This window comes from Benincasa hispida, chromosome 3 (assembly GCF_009727055.1).
Source record: "Benincasa hispida cultivar B227 chromosome 3, ASM972705v1, whole genome shotgun sequence".
Classification (NCBI taxonomy): domain Eukaryota; kingdom Viridiplantae; phylum Streptophyta; class Magnoliopsida; order Cucurbitales; family Cucurbitaceae; genus Benincasa; species Benincasa hispida.
Window position 1 is genome coordinate 70,603,767 of NC_052351.1, and position 16,693 is coordinate 70,620,459.

At 38.1% G+C, this 16,693-nt stretch overlaps 1 protein-coding gene across 3 annotated transcripts in view; it reads right to left on the reverse strand.

Annotated features, from left to right (window-relative positions):
• The window catches only part of LOC120074003 (TOM1-like protein 5), a 28,253-nt gene extending 17,180 nt beyond the window's left edge, over positions 1-11,073 (reverse strand). Inside the window, exons 1-4 of one of the 3 annotated variants that reach the window (XM_039026963.1) lie at positions 10,646-11,073; positions 10,198-10,357; positions 9,617-9,733; positions 8,860-8,938 (exon numbers count right to left, since the gene is read on the reverse strand). In XM_039026963.1, coding sequence (XP_038882891.1) covers positions 8,860-8,938; positions 9,617-9,720 — 183 coding nt within the window. In that variant the 5' untranslated portion in view covers positions 9,721-9,733; positions 10,198-10,357; positions 10,646-11,073. Of the gene's footprint in view, positions 1-8,859; positions 8,939-9,616; positions 9,734-10,184; positions 10,358-10,645 lie in introns of all 3 variants that reach the window. The other 2 variants (XM_039026964.1, XM_039026965.1) reach the window with 2 other exon arrangements.
• Positions 11,074-16,693: the final 5,620 nt, after the last annotated feature.

Here is a 16,693-nt window from a genome sequence, read left to right on the forward strand (position 1 = left end):
AGCAGTTGTATTCGCAGAAGCATAATGCATCCTGCCTTTATACCTTACGCAAACAAGTTCATGAATGTAAGCAAGGAGCTATGGACGTCATGTCATACTTCAACAAATTGTCCTTGTTATGGCAAGAAATGGACTTATGCCGTGAGATTGTCTGGAGATGTACATATGATGGGACGCAATATTCCAAACTTGAGGAAGCAGATCGAGTGTATGATTTTCTAGCGAGTTTAAATCCAAAATATGACGGTGTTCGCAGCAGGATTTTGGGCCAATGTCCTACACTGTCACTGAGGGAAGTGTGCTTTGAAATATGCCTCGAAGAAGACAGATCTAAGGCCATGAATATTCCAATTGTTACGTCTACTGAGGCTGCGGCTTTTGCCACCAAGTCATCTGGATCAGATAGTGACAAGAAACCTCCACCTATCTGTGAGCATTGCAAAAAACCATAGCACATGAAAGACCAGTGTTGGAAGCTTCATGGAAAACCTCCAAACTACAAACGACGTCAGTCACAGGACAAGGCTGGTTCTGGACGTGCTCTGGCCAGCGACTCGACAAATGACAAGACTTTGACTCCGCCTTAAGCTGACAGTCAGAGTAACTTAAGTGTTGTTGGGGTCAGTGCAATAGCACACTCAGGTACGACTTAGTCTTTTGGTTTTATTAGCATTAAAACGGCCTTGGATTGTGGATTCTGGAGCAACAGATCATCTGACCGGGTCTTCTGATCATTTATATCATATCACCCGAGTGCCGGCAATGAAAAGATTAGAATCACAGATGGCTCCTTTGCCCCTGTTGCAGGGAAAGGACATCTTTCTCCGTTTGATGGTTTGATTTTGCGTGATGTGCTGCATGTTCCTAATTACTATCTGTTAGTAAAATTACAAGGGACTTGAACTGTCAGACTGTTTTCTCACCCGACATTGTTTTGTTTCAGGATCTGGGCTCGGGGACGACGATTGGTACTACCCAGCACGATAGGGGGCTCTATTTCCTGACTGATGAAACTTCCTTTAAGGATGGTTATAGGACTAGTTTTATTTCTTTGAATTTCTCTGTTGTTGAAACTGATTTTATGTGATGGCATTACCATCTGGGACATCCCAGTTTTCAATATATGAAGTACCTTTTTCCGTATTTATTTCATAATATTAATATGTCATCCTTACAGTGCAATATGTGTATCCAGGCTAAACAAAGTCATGTTTCGTTCCACTCTCAACCTTACAAGCCGTCCAGACCATTCAGTCTTATCCATAGTGATGTTTGGGGTCCCTCACCTACCACTACCTCTACAGGCAAACGGTGGTTTGTCACCTTCATTGACGATCACACCAGATTGACCTGGGCCTTCCTTTTGACCGATAAGTCTGAGGTGTACATTGTTTTCCAACAATTTTATGCGACCGTAGAAACCCAGTTCACACAAAAATTGCCATTTTACGGAGTGACAACGGGCGTGAATTCATTAATAACTCATTCCGGAACTTCCTGGTATCTAAAGGAATTATCTATCAAAGCTCGTGTGCCTATACTCCCCAGCAAAATGGTGTTGCCGAGAGGAAAAATAGACATCTGGTAGAGGTCACTCGTTCCCTTATGATATCTACCTCTCTTCCTTCCTATTTGTGGGGCGATGCTATCATCACTGCAGCCCACCTTATCAACCACATGCCTTCCCGTGTCTTGTCCTTCCATACTCCTCTTGAATGTTTCAAAGAATTGTATCCCAACACCCGGTTAATTCCTGACGTACCTTTGCGAGTGTTTGGATGTGTTGTCTTTGCCATACCCATGGTCCCAATCGTACGAAATTCACTCCTCGTGCCAGAAATGTGTCTTTGTTGGGTACGCCTCTCCATCAACCGTGGGTACAAGCGTTATCATCGCTCGTCTCGGAAGTACCTTTTGTGTCTATGGACGTCACTTTTCTAGAGGATCAACCGTTTTTCCTCGTAGTCCTCTTCAAGGGGGAAGCCGTCCATAGTGAAGAGGCTAACGGTCCACGTACTCCATTCCCCTAGAGATGTCGGCTGAACCTGAACACTAATCTAGCTCCTTGTCTTCCTAGTCCTGTTCTTCCCACTAATCAAGTCCCCTTGAATAACTTAACTATAGGAAGAGACTCAGGAAGGAAGTAGTGGTCGCCTGTCGCCTCTCCGCTTCCAGTTCAATGAGTCCGACTCGGTCACAGTTCCAGGGTATGAAAATGTTCCCTTTTTTGTGATATTGAATGATTTTGTGTTTGAGACTGGATAATTGTAGAATGGAACAGAGATTATAGAAGTTGATGCAGATAATGAGAAAAATAAGAGGGAACTTGAGGAGGGAATGGAGAAACGATGGAAGACAACACTGAAGAAATAACTCTAAGCAAACGAGAATATGTGAAAGGGAAGGTGTATTGGTGGGAAGTATCTCTTCTGACAAAAGATCCCATAAATCAAGACGGCTAGTTGCCAGTAAGGAACGTGAGTAAGAGGAAAAACCAATGATCATCCTTGATCTTCCAAAGTTGCTCTGACAGAAAATGGAACGCGTAGCTGCAGTAAGGAGAACGTGGAGAAAGGAGGTAAAACCAGTGATGGCCGTCTCTTGTCTTTCACTTGCCTGAGAGAAAAGATACAGCTCATGTTTCAAAGTTTCCTTTATGCATAGTTACATGATCATATAGTAGACCTAATCCGACTGAGTCAAAGGCTCTTACTACCTAGTCTAATACAGTAATGAATTCGCAGAGTAAATATACAAGAGTAGCCATGCGAAACTCCCGAGTGGAGGCTGCACGTTATGTATAAAATAAGAGCCTAGAGAAAAAATAGGAAACAATGGGAACGAGGTGCTCTCCTGAGGCACACAAGACGGTTGGATGTTAAATGGGTATCCTTACTTTCAAGTACAAATCCGATGGCTTCGAAATTGACAGATATAAGGTGAGACTGGTAAGCTCATAAGGCTTTACCCAGACCTTTGTAATTGATTACTCGGACATTCTCTCCGTACCAAACTCATGCTATCATCACTGCAGCCCACCTTATCAACCACATGCTTCCCGTGTCTTGTCTTCCATACTCCTTTGAATGTTTCAAAGAATTGTATCCCAACACCCGTTAATTCCTGACGTACCTTTGCGAGTGTTTTTGGATTGTTGTCTTGCCAATACCCATGGTCCCAATCGTACGAAATTCACTCCTCGTGCCCAGAAATGTGTCTTTGTTGGTACCCTCTCCATCAACGTGGGTACAAGCGTTATCATCCCTCGTCTCGGAAGTATTGTGTCCTATGACGTCACTTTTCTCTCGAGATCAAACCGTTTTTCTCGTTAGTCCTCTTCAGGGGAAGCGTCCTAGGAAGAGGCTAACTGGTCCACGTACTCCATTCCCCTAGAGATGTCGGCTGAACCTGAACATCCTAGCCCTGTTCTTCCTAGTCCTGTTCTTCCACTAATCAAGTCCCTTGGATAACTTACTATAGGAAGAAACTCAGGAAGGAAGTAGTGTCGCCTGTCGCCTCTCCGGCTCCAGTTCATGAGTCTGACTCGGTCCAGTTCCAGGTATGAATGTCCCTGTTTGTGATATGATGATTGTGTTGAGACTGATAATTGTAGAATGGACAGAGATATAGAGATTGATGCAGATAATGAGAAAAATAGAGGAACTGAGGAGGATGGAGAAACTGATGGAAAAGACAACACTGAAGAAATAACTCTAGCAAACGAGAATAGTGGAAGGGAAGGTGATTGTGTGGGAAGTCCTTCTGACAAAAGATCCATAAATCAGACGGCTAGTTGCAGTAAGGAACGTGGAGAAGAGGAAAACCATGAATGCATCTCTTGATCTTCCAATTGCCTTGAGAAAAGGACGGCTAGCTGCAGTAAGGAACGTGGAGAAGAGGAAACCGTGAATGCGTCTCTTGTCTTCCAATTGCCTTGAGAAAAGAGACTAAGTCATGTACAAAGTTTCCTATGCATAGTTACATGACATATAGTAACCTATCTCCTGAGTTCAAGCTCTTACTACCAGTCTAGATACAGTAATGATTCCAAGTAATATACAAGTTGCCATGGAAAACTCCCGAGTGGAGGGCTGCAGTTATGGAAAGAAATAAGACCCTAGAGAAAAATTGGAACATGGGAACAGGTTGCTCTTTCCTGAGGGGCACAAGACGGTTGGATGTAAATGGGTATTTACTGTCAAGTTACAAATCCGATGGCTCGATTGACAGATATAAGGTGAGACTGGTAGCCAAGGCTTTACCCAGACCTTTGGTATTGATTACTCGACATTCTCTCCTGTAGCCAAACCAATGCTATCATCACTGCAGCCCACCTTATCAACCACATGCCTTCCCGTGTCTTGTCCTTCCATACTCCTCTTGAATGTTTCAAAGAATTGTATCCCAACACCCGGTTATTATCCTGACGTACCTTTGCGAGTGTTTGGATGTTTGTCTTTGCATACCCAATGGTCCCAATCGTACGAAATTCACTCCTCGTGCCCAGAAATGTGTCTTTGTTGGGTACCCTCTCATCAACGTGGGTACAAGCGTTAATCATCCTCGTCTCGGAAGTACTGTTGGTGTCTATGGACGTCACTTTCTCGAGGATCAACCGTTTTTTCCTCGTTAGTCTCTTCAGGGGAAGCGTCCTAGTGAAGAGGCTAACTGGTCCACGTACTCCATTCCCTAGAGATGTCGGCTGAACCTGAACATCCTAGCCCTGTTCTTCCTAGTCCTGTTCTCCCACTAATCAAGTCCCTTGGATACTTACAATGGAAGAAACTCAGGAAGGAAGTAGTGTCGCCGTCGCCTCTCCGGCCCAGTTCATGAGTCTGACTCGGTCTCAGTTCCAGGTATGAATGTCCCTGTTTGGTGATTGATGATTGTGTTGAGACTGATAATTGTAGAATGGACAGAGATATAGAGATTGAATGCAGATAATGAGAAAAATAGAGGAACTGAGGAGGATGGAAGAAACTGATGGAAAAGACAACACTGAAGAAATAAACTCTAGCAAACGAAAATAGTGGAAGGGAAGGTGATTGTGTGGGAAGTCCTTCTGACAAAAGATCCATAAATCAGACGGCTAGTTGCAGTAAGGAACGTGGAAGAAGAGGAAAACCATGAAGCATCTCTTGATCTTCCAATTGCCTTGAGAAAAGGACGGCTAGCTGCAGTAAGGAACGTGGAGAAGAGGAAAACCGTGATGCGTCTCTTGTCTTCAATTGCCCTTGAGAAAAGAGACTAAGTCATGTACAAAGTTTCCTATGCATAGTTACATGACATATAGTAACCTATCTCCTGAGTTCAAGGCTCTTAACTACCAGTCTAGATACAGTAATGATTCCAAGTAAATATACAAGTTGCCATGGAAACTCCCCGAGTGGAGGGCTGCAGTTATGGAAGAAATAAGAGCCCTAGAGAAAAATGAACATGGGAACAGGTTGCTCTTCCTGAGGGGCACAAGACGTTGGATGAAATGGGTATTTACTGTCAAGTACAAAATCCGATGGCTCGATTGACAGATATAAGGTGAGACTGTAAGCCAAAGGCTTTACCAGACCTTTGGTATGATTACTCGGTACATTCTCTCCTGTAGCCAAACTCAATGCTATCATCACTGCAGCCCACCTTATCAACCACATGCCTTCCCGTGTCTTGTCCTTCCATACTCCTCTTGAATGTTTCAAAGAATTGTATCCCAACACCCGGTTAATTCCTGACGTACCTTTGCGAGTGTTTGGATGTGTTTGTTTTGCCATACCCATTGTCCCAATCGTACGACATTCACTTCTCGTGCCCAGAAATGTGTCTTTGTTGGGTACCCTCTCCATCAACTGGGAAAGCGTTATCATCCCTCGTCTCGGAAGTACTTTGTGTCTATGGACGTCACTTTTCTCGAGGATCAACCGTTTTTCTCGTAGTCCTCTTCAGGGGAAGCGTCCTAGTGAAGAGGCTAACTGTCCACGTACTCCATTCCCCTAGAGATGTCGGCTGAACCTGAACATCCTAGCCCTGTTCTTCCTAGTCACTGTTCTTCCACTAATCAAGTCCCTTGATAACTTACTATAGGAAGAAAAACTCAGAAGGAAAGTAGTGTCGCCTGTCGCCTCTCCGGCTCCAGTTCATGAGTCTGACTCGATCTCAGTTCCAGGTATGAATGTCCCTGTTTGTGATATTGATGATTGTTGGTTGAGACGATAATGTAGAACATGGACAGAGATATAGAGATTGATGCAGATAATGAGAAAATAGAGGGAAGCTGAGGAGGATGGAGAAACTGATGGAAAAGACAACACTGAAGAAATACTCTAGCAAAAGCGAGAATAGTGGAAGGGAAGGTGATTGTGTGGGAAGTTCCTTCTGACAAAAGATCCATAAATCAAGACGGCTAGTTGCAGTAAGGAACGTGGAGAAGAGGAAAACCATGATGCATCTCTTGATCTTCCAATTGCCTTGAGAAAAGGACGGCTTAGCTGCAGTAAGGAAGTGGAGAAGAGGAAAACCGTGATGGCGTCTCTTGTCTTCCAATTGCTTGAGAAAAGAGACTAAGTCATGTACAAAGTTTCCTAATGCACTAGTTACATGACATATAGTTAACCTATCTCCTGAGTTCAAGGCTCTTATACCATCTAGATACAGTAATGATTCCAAGTAATATACAAGTTGCCTGGAAACTCCCGAGTGGAGGGTTGCAGTTATGGAAGAAATAAGAGCCCTAGAGAAAAATGGAACATGCGGGAACAGGTTGCTCTTTCCTGAGGGGCACAAGACGGTTGGATGTAAATGGGTATTTAACTGTCAATTTACAAATCCGAATGGCTCGATTGACAGATAATAAGGTGAGAACTGGTAGCCAAAGGCTTAACCCAGACCTTTGGTATTGATTAACTCGGACATTCTCTCCTGTAGCCAAACTCAAAAATACATCCGGGTACTATTATCTGTTGCGTTAATAAAGATTGGCCTTTGCACAAGTTGGATGTGAAGAATGCGTTTCTTAAATGGAGAACTCGAAGAAAGAAGTTCTATATGAGCCTCTCCGCCCAGCTTCTAAATACTATACCATCGGAGTTGTAGATTAAAGAAAGTCTCTGTATGGGTTGGAAACAGTCGCCAAGAGCTGGCTTCGACGATTACCACCGTATTGTGTTAAAGTCAGGGTATATCAGTGGAGGCACTCAAACCACACGTTTACAAAAAGGTCGAGTTCAGGAAAGAACTTCAGTACTATTGGGTATGTAGAATGACATTGTTCTGACGGTGAAGAATACTGATAGGAAATTAGAGACTTAACAAAGATGGGCTAGAATTTGAAATTAAAGATCTGGGAAAATTGCGATACTTTCTTGGGATGGAGGTGGCTCGATCGAAAGAGGGTATATCTGTCTCACAACGAAAGTATACTCTAGATCTCCTCAAAGAAACAGGAATGACTAGGTGTAAACCTGTAGACACCCCTACAGAGTATAATGTCAAATTGAGTAATGTTAATAATGGAGCCCCTATTAGCAAAGAAAGATATCAGCGATTAGTCGGGAAGTTGATATATTTATCTCACACAAGACCTGATATATCATATGTCGTGAGTGTTGTTAGTCAGTTCATGCAAGCTCCCTATGAAGAACATATAATAGTCGTTGAACGCATCTTACGGTATTTAAAGGGCACTCCTGGTAAAGGTCTTCTGTTCAGGGAGTCTAGTAAACGTGGTATAGAAGCATATACAGATTCGGACTGGGCTGGATCTGCTGTTGATAGAAAGTCTATGTCTGGATATTGTACATTTGTCTGGGGCAATCTAGTCACTTGGAGAAGTAAGAAACAAGGAGTGGTTGCCAGGAGTAGTGCAGAAGCCGAGTACAAGGCCATGTGTTTGGGGATATGTGAAGAAATCTGGTTGAAGAAAGTATTAACAGATCTTCGACAAGACAGTGAGCTTCCAATGAAGTTGTTTTGCGAAAATAAAGCAACAATAAGTATTGCCAACAATCCGGTCCAGCACGATAGGACCAAACACGTCGAGATTGACAGACATTTCATTAAAGAAAGACTGGACAATGGGAGCATATGTATTCCCTACATCCCTTCAAATCAGCAGATTGCAGGTGTCCTTACAAAGGGATTATTAAGACAGAGTTTTGATTACTATGTCAGCAAGTTGGGTCCGATCGATATTTACGCCCCAACTTGAGGGAGAGTGTTGAAAAAAGGGTTGGTTTGTCTTAGGGGTTTATTTGTAATTTACTTATGGGCCTAGGACTTCCAGTCTGTCTATTTATTTGAGCAGTCTTTCTGTATTTCAGGGTAACTTAATATTAAGATTTGATCGTGGTTTTTTCTCCTGGCCTAGGGTTTTCCACGTAAATTAGTCTTGTCCCTTTTTCTACTTTTATTTTTATCAATTCTAAAAGACTTACTTACATTCTTGATGCTAAGGTTTGGATATTGCCAATACTGCCAGTTCCACCTTACCATCCACATGCTCCTTTTCACTCTTTCTCACTCATGATGCATCATATCAGGTGTCTCTTCGAGGACATCCAATAAAATTTGAAGGATGCAGGATAAAATTGATATTCTAAAAGACATGCATTCTTGATGTTAAGATTTGGATATTGCCAATACTGCCAGTTCTGCCTCCCCATCCACATGCTCTTTTGCGCTCTTTCTCACTCATGATGCATTATAACAGGCATCTCTTCAAGGACATCCAATAAAATTTAAAGGATGCAGGATAAAAGGCCTAATATTCATTTGCCTGCTATTTCCTAACAGAGTGAATTTGGCACATAAAACATGAAAGGAGGCACAAGCTTTTATGTTAAATGATAAAATAGAATTAATGTTTCTTACCAAAACTGCATAAAGTTGTGTATTTGCATTTTTACTTCCTAATCGTTTTTTTATCGCTTTTATGACCTCTTTAGCTTGCCTGCACAAATAGAACAAAGAAAGCCATACTGAGGAAATGACACATTCATAAAATATGTTCTTATAGAAGATAAAATTGTCGGCACAAATCTTACAACTAAGAGTAATAAGATCGTCTCCTGTTCCAAGACTAGAACTTGTGGCAATGAGTTATTACAAAGGCATGATCAGATATTGTCATCCATCAGTCTAATATAAGAAGTCCAGCTTGGGAGTGCATAAACCCATACTTAAAACCTAATCTATCCTCACCAACCTGAGTATAACTCACTAATTAAGGTATATACTCCACCAAGACTAGAACTTGTGGCAATGAGTTATTATAAAGGCATGATGAGATATTGTCATCCATCAATCTAATATAAGCAGTCCGGCTTGGGAGTGCATAAACACATACTTAAAACCTAATCTATCCTCACCAACTTGAACTTAACTCACTAATTAAAGTATATATCCTCCACCAAGAGGTTAGTGATTCGAATCTCCCACCTCATACGTCATTGAATTTAAATATAAAATAAATAATAAAAATAATATATATATATATATATATATATATATATAAAAATAAAAACCCTGATCTACCCACACATGCTTTTTAAACAGACTCCAAATAGGTTTCTTTCTTATCATACCAAACAAAGTGGGAAAACAGACTTTGAGAATATATATGGCATACCTTTGATCATGAGCAACTAATTCACAGACTTGGATATTCTTCATCCAATCAGTTTCAGTCAGTTTCTCACTTGTTGCAGAGTTGACTAGTTCAGCAGCAGCCATATTTATAGAACCCCTAATTTTGGTTTTTTTGAAAAAGAAAGGGCAATATAAAACGTAAGTTTAGAAGAGGCAGATTCCAAAATGAAAGGAGGACTATAATATTTCAAGACTCAGAATGTATGCAACGTTCTTACTCAACAGACAAGGTAATTATCATTACTATACTACATCTAAAGACTTGACATCCTTACTCCAAATGTAGGCAATGTTCCTACTCGACAGACAAGGTAATAGAGAGAGAAGAAATAATTCAGATTTAATTATCATTCATCACTAATGACATAGCAAAAACTCAATGGAACCAACTGCAGATTTATCTTTATGTCCTGCGGTGCATCATTCTTCAGTAAAAAAATGGAAAGTTCACTTACTAAAGCTTCCAAGAACAACTATTCTTGAGCATAATTTCATACAGAAAATGAAAAATCTAAAAAGAGGAAGTAAAGAGTGAAAGAATAACTAACAGAGATCGACAACCTCCTAAATACTTGAATGGTCAATATGGGAGTAACAAGCCTTCAGGATAGACAAAACCCCAGAATGCTCTAAATTATCTTGAACTTTTTAGGCATAGTGCACCAATAGAAGCAGAGATAGAAATCAAGAAAACCTTCCTTTATGGGAACCATAAGCCACTCTGAAATGGGGAAAAGGAAGTCCAAGCTTAAAAACCAAACAAATTAACAACCATAATAGAGGATTTAGCACATGGGGAAAAAAAGGGAGAAGTTCAAGAACACATAGAATGAAAGTAAAACAACACAATACAGCTGATACTCGACATCAAATCCAGTAGAGTACAAACCCATGTGTGAAAAAGAAGAGGAGATTCAATCCAAATGAAAAGACTAGCAATACAGATCTCAACATGAAGACCCAAAATTCAAAAACAGGTGAAAAGCAAGAAAAAGAGAGTTAAAGTTACCAGATTAGACAGAAGAAGAGAACTCAAAAGCCCTAGAAGACGAAGTGGATGAGCATTTGAGGAAGAAAGAAGAAATGGGGTTGGGGCAAAAAGCGTAGAAAAATGGTTGGAAGTTATGTGGGTAGGCGTAATGATGAATGATTAAGAGGAGGAATTGAAAGGATAATAAAGAAGCAAACTTATGGGGATGAAGATTTGGAGTTGGAACGACAGAAGAGAAAGAAATGAGAATCTTTCTCTCTCTCTCTAAAAGTGTATGCGTGTGTCGTTCTGTCCTTTGGTGAGAGAATGGGCGTTGTTGCGTTTCAGCAAAAAAGCTTATAGAGGAAAGCAACGGCACCGCCATGGATCTACGCTGTCCAAAACCCCCCCTTTTTTTTTATCACTCTCCTCTCTCTCTCTTCTCTATAATCTTTATTTTCCCAAACTCTTCAACTATCTCAGCAATGCTAATCTCCCCTATCATTCACTTCCCCCAATCACCTCCCTCCTTTCTCTTTCTGACACGTGGCGGATGCCACGCCTCAAAAAACTGACTTAACTAACTTTAAATAACACCCTCCCACTTTTCAACTTTTTATTTATGTACTCCACAAATTTTATATTTACTTGTAAACAAAGTTAGATTTATTATAAATATTATATGTGTTAGATAGATGCCCAAGCTTAGAGTCAAAAGCCAAGTGTTTTCCTTTCATTATCACTGTGTATTGGTAGTATGTCATACCCTATGCTTGGTTTCCAAATGCATCACATCCTACTTATCAAAATTCTTATAAATAAATGGTCATTTGTGGATTTTATAAGACATACATGTACTGGGCAAAATCCATGATTTTTGGAGAAAGTGGAGGATCTTGAGAAATTTCTATATTTTGTTATTTATTTATTTTATATATTATATTATATTTATTTGAATATTATATTTTATCGGTATTCGTGTTTTCGTTGTGCTCCTCAATTTTACAACACGTTATCAGCACAAGTTTCTATCGTTTCCCCCACTGAAGGTAGATCCTAAAGATAGGTCGATTTTTTCTCTTTATTATAATTAATAAATTTACATTATTTTGCCTATATAATATCTATTAAATTTCTAAATAAATATAATATTTTATGATAATGATGTCATGACGAATCTCACAAAATTAGAATTTTTTGCCCTTGATATTAATGGCAATAATTATTTGTCATGGGTGCTCGATGCCAAAATCCACCTTGATGCTATGAACTTAGGGGAAACAATTAAAGAATGAAATATAACATCCAGTCAGGACAGCAAAAGCTATGATTTTTCTTCATTATCATCTCCATGGGGAATTGAAAATGGAGTATCTTACAATAAAATATTCTTGTATCTTGTAGAAAAATTTGAAAGAGAATTATGATCATAAAAAAAACAGTTATTCTTTCTAAAGCTCATTATGAGTGGATGCACTTGAGGCTATAAAAATTTCAGATCAATAAGTGACTACAACTCCGAATTATTTAAAATCAGTTCAAAATTATTGTTATGTAGAGAGAAAATTACTGACGTTGATATGTTAGAGAAGACATTTTCTACCTTTCATGTCTCAAATATGCTCTTAGAGCAACAATATCGAGAAAAAAAAAGTTTTAAACAATATTCTGAACTAATTTCATATCTTCTCGTAGCCAAATAAAATAATAAGTTATTGATGAAATATCATAAATCTCGACCAACCAAAATGACACTATTCCCTGAAATGAATGCTGTGACTTTTAATAATAATCTTGGTTGAGGTCCTGTTTGTGGTCGAGGTCGTGACCGTGGCAGAGAAAGAAATAATTGTTTTGTTCGTGGTGGCTATTCTAATCATTCAAATTTCAAAAGAACCACATAAAATGATGACCATAAAATAAAAGCTTCACAAGATAAGAGTTCAAAAAGTATTGAAAATAAATGCTTCCGATGCAGAACGACTAGGCATTTGTCATGTACCTGTTGTACGTCAAAACAATTAGTCGATTTCTATTAAGCGAAGAAAAAAGAGAAAAATGTGGAAGTAAATTTTGCATACTAGGATAATGACATATTTAACCCATCCCATATACAACTTTGGATGCGGCGAATTTCTTTGAATCTCCTGAAAAGAAGTTGATGGAACATCAAATGTTTCTTTTGACTTTGAAAATATCTAGACTTAATGTTGTTGTATTTTTATCCATCTTTATGTTTTTTTTTTCTCTTAGTAAATGTTAACTTTTGTACATTACAAGTGTTGTTTTTCTTATTGTAATTATTTTCTTTTGATGAAGAAACATGGATCATTTCCATAAGTTAGGTAAATAAAAATGAGTAAAAAAGATATATGTTTGGCAGATAATGTAATTATGCACACAATACTTAAAAATAGAAAATATTTTTTCAAACTGACAATGATGGAAGCAAAAATCAATATAATATCAGGTTCTGCAAACCTAACTAAGGGGTTTGGAAAAGAAAATATCATTTTGCCTAGATGAACAAAATTTATTATTAACGATGCATTGTTCTCTAGTCAATAAAAGAGAAATCTACTTAGTTTTAAAGATATACGTTGCAACGGTTCTCATATTGAGACTGATAGTAAGAATAATATGGAATATCTATGTCTCATATGAAAAGCATGTACTGGAAGAGTCGTTGTTTTATCTTCTGGATTATATTACACTATATACGAGTAATTGAAATATATGCAACAATGAACTTGAAATTCATGAATCCAGATATATTTTCTATTTGGCATGAAAGATTAGGTCATCCAAGGTCTATAATGATGAGAATAATTATTAAGAATTAAAATGGACACTCATTGAAGAGCTAGAAGATTCTTAAATCTAATGAACTATCAACTGATGCTTGCTCTCAAGGCAAATTAATAATTAGACCATCACCAACCAAAGTGGGAATTGAACCTCCTGCGTTTTTAGAATGAATTCATGATGATGTATGTAGACCTATTAACCCACCAAGTGGAATTCATGATGATGTATGTAGACCTATTAACCCACCAAGTGGACCATTTAGATATTTTATAGTATTAATAGACGCATTCAACCGATGGTCACACATGTGCTTATTATCAAGTCGAAATCTTGCATTTGCAAGATTACTTGCTCAAAAGAGCACAATTTTCTGATTTACAATTAAGACTATTCCTCTTGATAATGTTAGTGAATTTACATCCCAGGCTTTTGATAATTATTGTATGTCATTGGGATAAATGTTGAACATCTTGTAGCTCACGTTCATACACAAGATGGTTTAGCAAAATCATCCATAAAACCTTTGTAGTTAATTGCTAGATTATTACTTATGAGAGCTAAACTTCCTACATCTGTAAAAGGACATGCTTGAGTTTACCCCAGTAGCAAAAGATTAGATGTGAATGCTTAGATTTATAGGCTGACCTTGAATTTTGGTATTGCATGTTTAATCTAGATTTGAAGAATAAATTGGTCAATTGATAAGGCTTTTCCTGACATTTAATCAACGCGATTGAATCCTTATTCTTAATGCATATGATTTTTAATTCTATATAATCACAAAGAATCCAGTAGAAAGAGCATATAGTTTAATTATGGTATGGTCTTTCCGACCTTAATTAATAAATAGGATGTTAGGTTTTTAAAGGATGTATATTTTCTATGTTAATTTCCCCAAAATTGTGATGATTATTTGCTTTAAATGCTGATTTTGTAAGTAAAACAGTCATCGAGGCGTTTAGGAGTCATTAAGAGAAAATTGCGCCAAAAGGATAAAAAATGACCAAGAAATCAATAAATTGAAGAGAATCGAATAATTATTGAAATGCCATCGAGTATCATTGAGTAAAAGGCCATCGAGTAATGCATCGAGTAAATGCTAGTGAATGCTATCGAGTAATCGAGTAAATTATCATCGAGTAAATACCCAAAATGCCATCAAGTATAATCAACCATTGAGTAATCAAGCATCAAGTATTTACTAGAATACTATCGAGTATAATCGAGTCAGGCTGTCAAGTCATCGAGTAATTACTAAAAAGGCCATCGAGTAAATGCTATCGAGTAATCGAACATCGTGTGTTGAGTAAAGGACCATCGAGCATCGAGTATCGAGTTAAAGACGGACCGCTCGCTTGTTGCTGCAAAAACTCGATGCGTTGCAACGCTTCTTACAACGTTGTAACACTCCGAATTTTGACGTGATTCATCCCCCGCACCTTACGCAACCAAGCATCAACGCAGCATTGCAACGTTAGCCTAACGCTTCTTGGCTTTTCTACGATTTAGCGTTGCAATGTTGGTCGTGACGTCGCGACGCTATCCCTGCAACTATAAATAGTTTTCTTTCATTTTTGCTGAAAGGAGGAAGCACGATTTCGATGGAGACTAGAATTTCTCTCTATATCAATTAGTCTCTATGGTAATTTTGTTTCCTACCTAGGTTAGATTTTTATTTATTTTATTTGTAATCAATAACTTGTAATTCTTCATGAATTTGTCAATGGATTTATGAAGTAATTAAATCTTGTTTCTATTTCAAGAGTTCTTGCAAATTCTTTTGAGTTTTCTACTTTTCTTTATTATTAGCAATCTGAATTTGAGCATTCTTGAGTCTGATTTTAATTTTTGAAGCATGTTGAATGATCTATATCTTGAACATGTTTAGCCTAGATACTTGGTTTTGTCACATTCACTCATGATTGAATATGTTGCTTTTAATGTGTTCGATAGAATATTTAACCAAGATCTCTAAGAGGCAATAGTAATTGTGTGTTGAATGGTTGACTAACCTAGGACATACTAATTATCAGATTTAGAGAAAATTCGGTTAATTGAGTAAGCTATCTTAACAATTAATCGACGCAATTGAATCCTAGAACTTAATGCACATGTTTTCTCTTCTATATGACCACTAAGGAACTCAATAGACGTAGAAGCATGTAGATAGATTAGGATTATGGCCATCCTATCTTAATCATTGATTAGGATGCTTTTTTGACTAGGTTATGCTAGTTGTCTGCCTTTGTAAAGACTAGTTTAATTTAGATAAAGTAAGTAGTTGCGTGCTTAATCCGATTGTGAATTGAGTTTGTAGAATTCAATAATGAGAATTGCAATGAACGTCTAACTTGGATTAGAAACAAGATAGTTCTAAACTTGGTTACAACTATCCTTTATCTTTTGATTTTGGCATGTTTCTTGTCTTAATCAAAAACCCTTGTTTTATAGCTTTCATAGTAAAGCTTGGTTAAAGAAAAGATTAAATAACATTTCCCTGTGTATCGACCTCTTACTTCCACTTTAACTACGAGTTAGTTAGGTTGTTGTTCGAGCTTTATAAATATCGTTTGTTTCGGGTTAGGTAGAACTAACGATACCTACTTAGCGTTCGGACAAAATGGCACCGTTTCCGGGGAAATGGCTAACCATTTAATATTTTTCTTAGCTTCCTAGATTACATTTACCCTTTTTTTTTTTTTTAATTTCTCGCATTTTTCTCTTACACACCAAAACCACCATTAACCGCTCTAGTTAGAAAATTGGCTTAACGAAACAAATCGCGCTTCCCTGCGGATCGACTCAGACTTACCACTATTGCTACATTTTAGTAGTTATAGAAGTAGTTCGGTATATACAAAATTTTCTTTTGATTAGTAGTCCTTTTTGGGAATCAAACGACACCAAAAATCCTTACAGTCAACAACCCTTTGGATAAATAGCTTAAGACAGTAAGTGACAAGTTTAAATAAAATGTTTTCCAATGCCATTTTTATGAATAAATTCCAACACATAGACATTTCATATGAAGTTTTTATACCAAGATTTTCTTCAACGCATGCTTTAGAAATGAATGTTGATCGCATGAATCATGTTCTTAAATGATGAAGTTAATTATGATTTAAGCATGCGTTTTATATTAAGCCTATGCTATGTTGTACCGCATGACAAAAGTTTACTAAGACAATTTGATAAGCATACGTCATGTTTTACAAGGCACTATGTGATGCTATGAAATCATAAAATTCGATCATTTCAAATGCATATTATGTATATGTT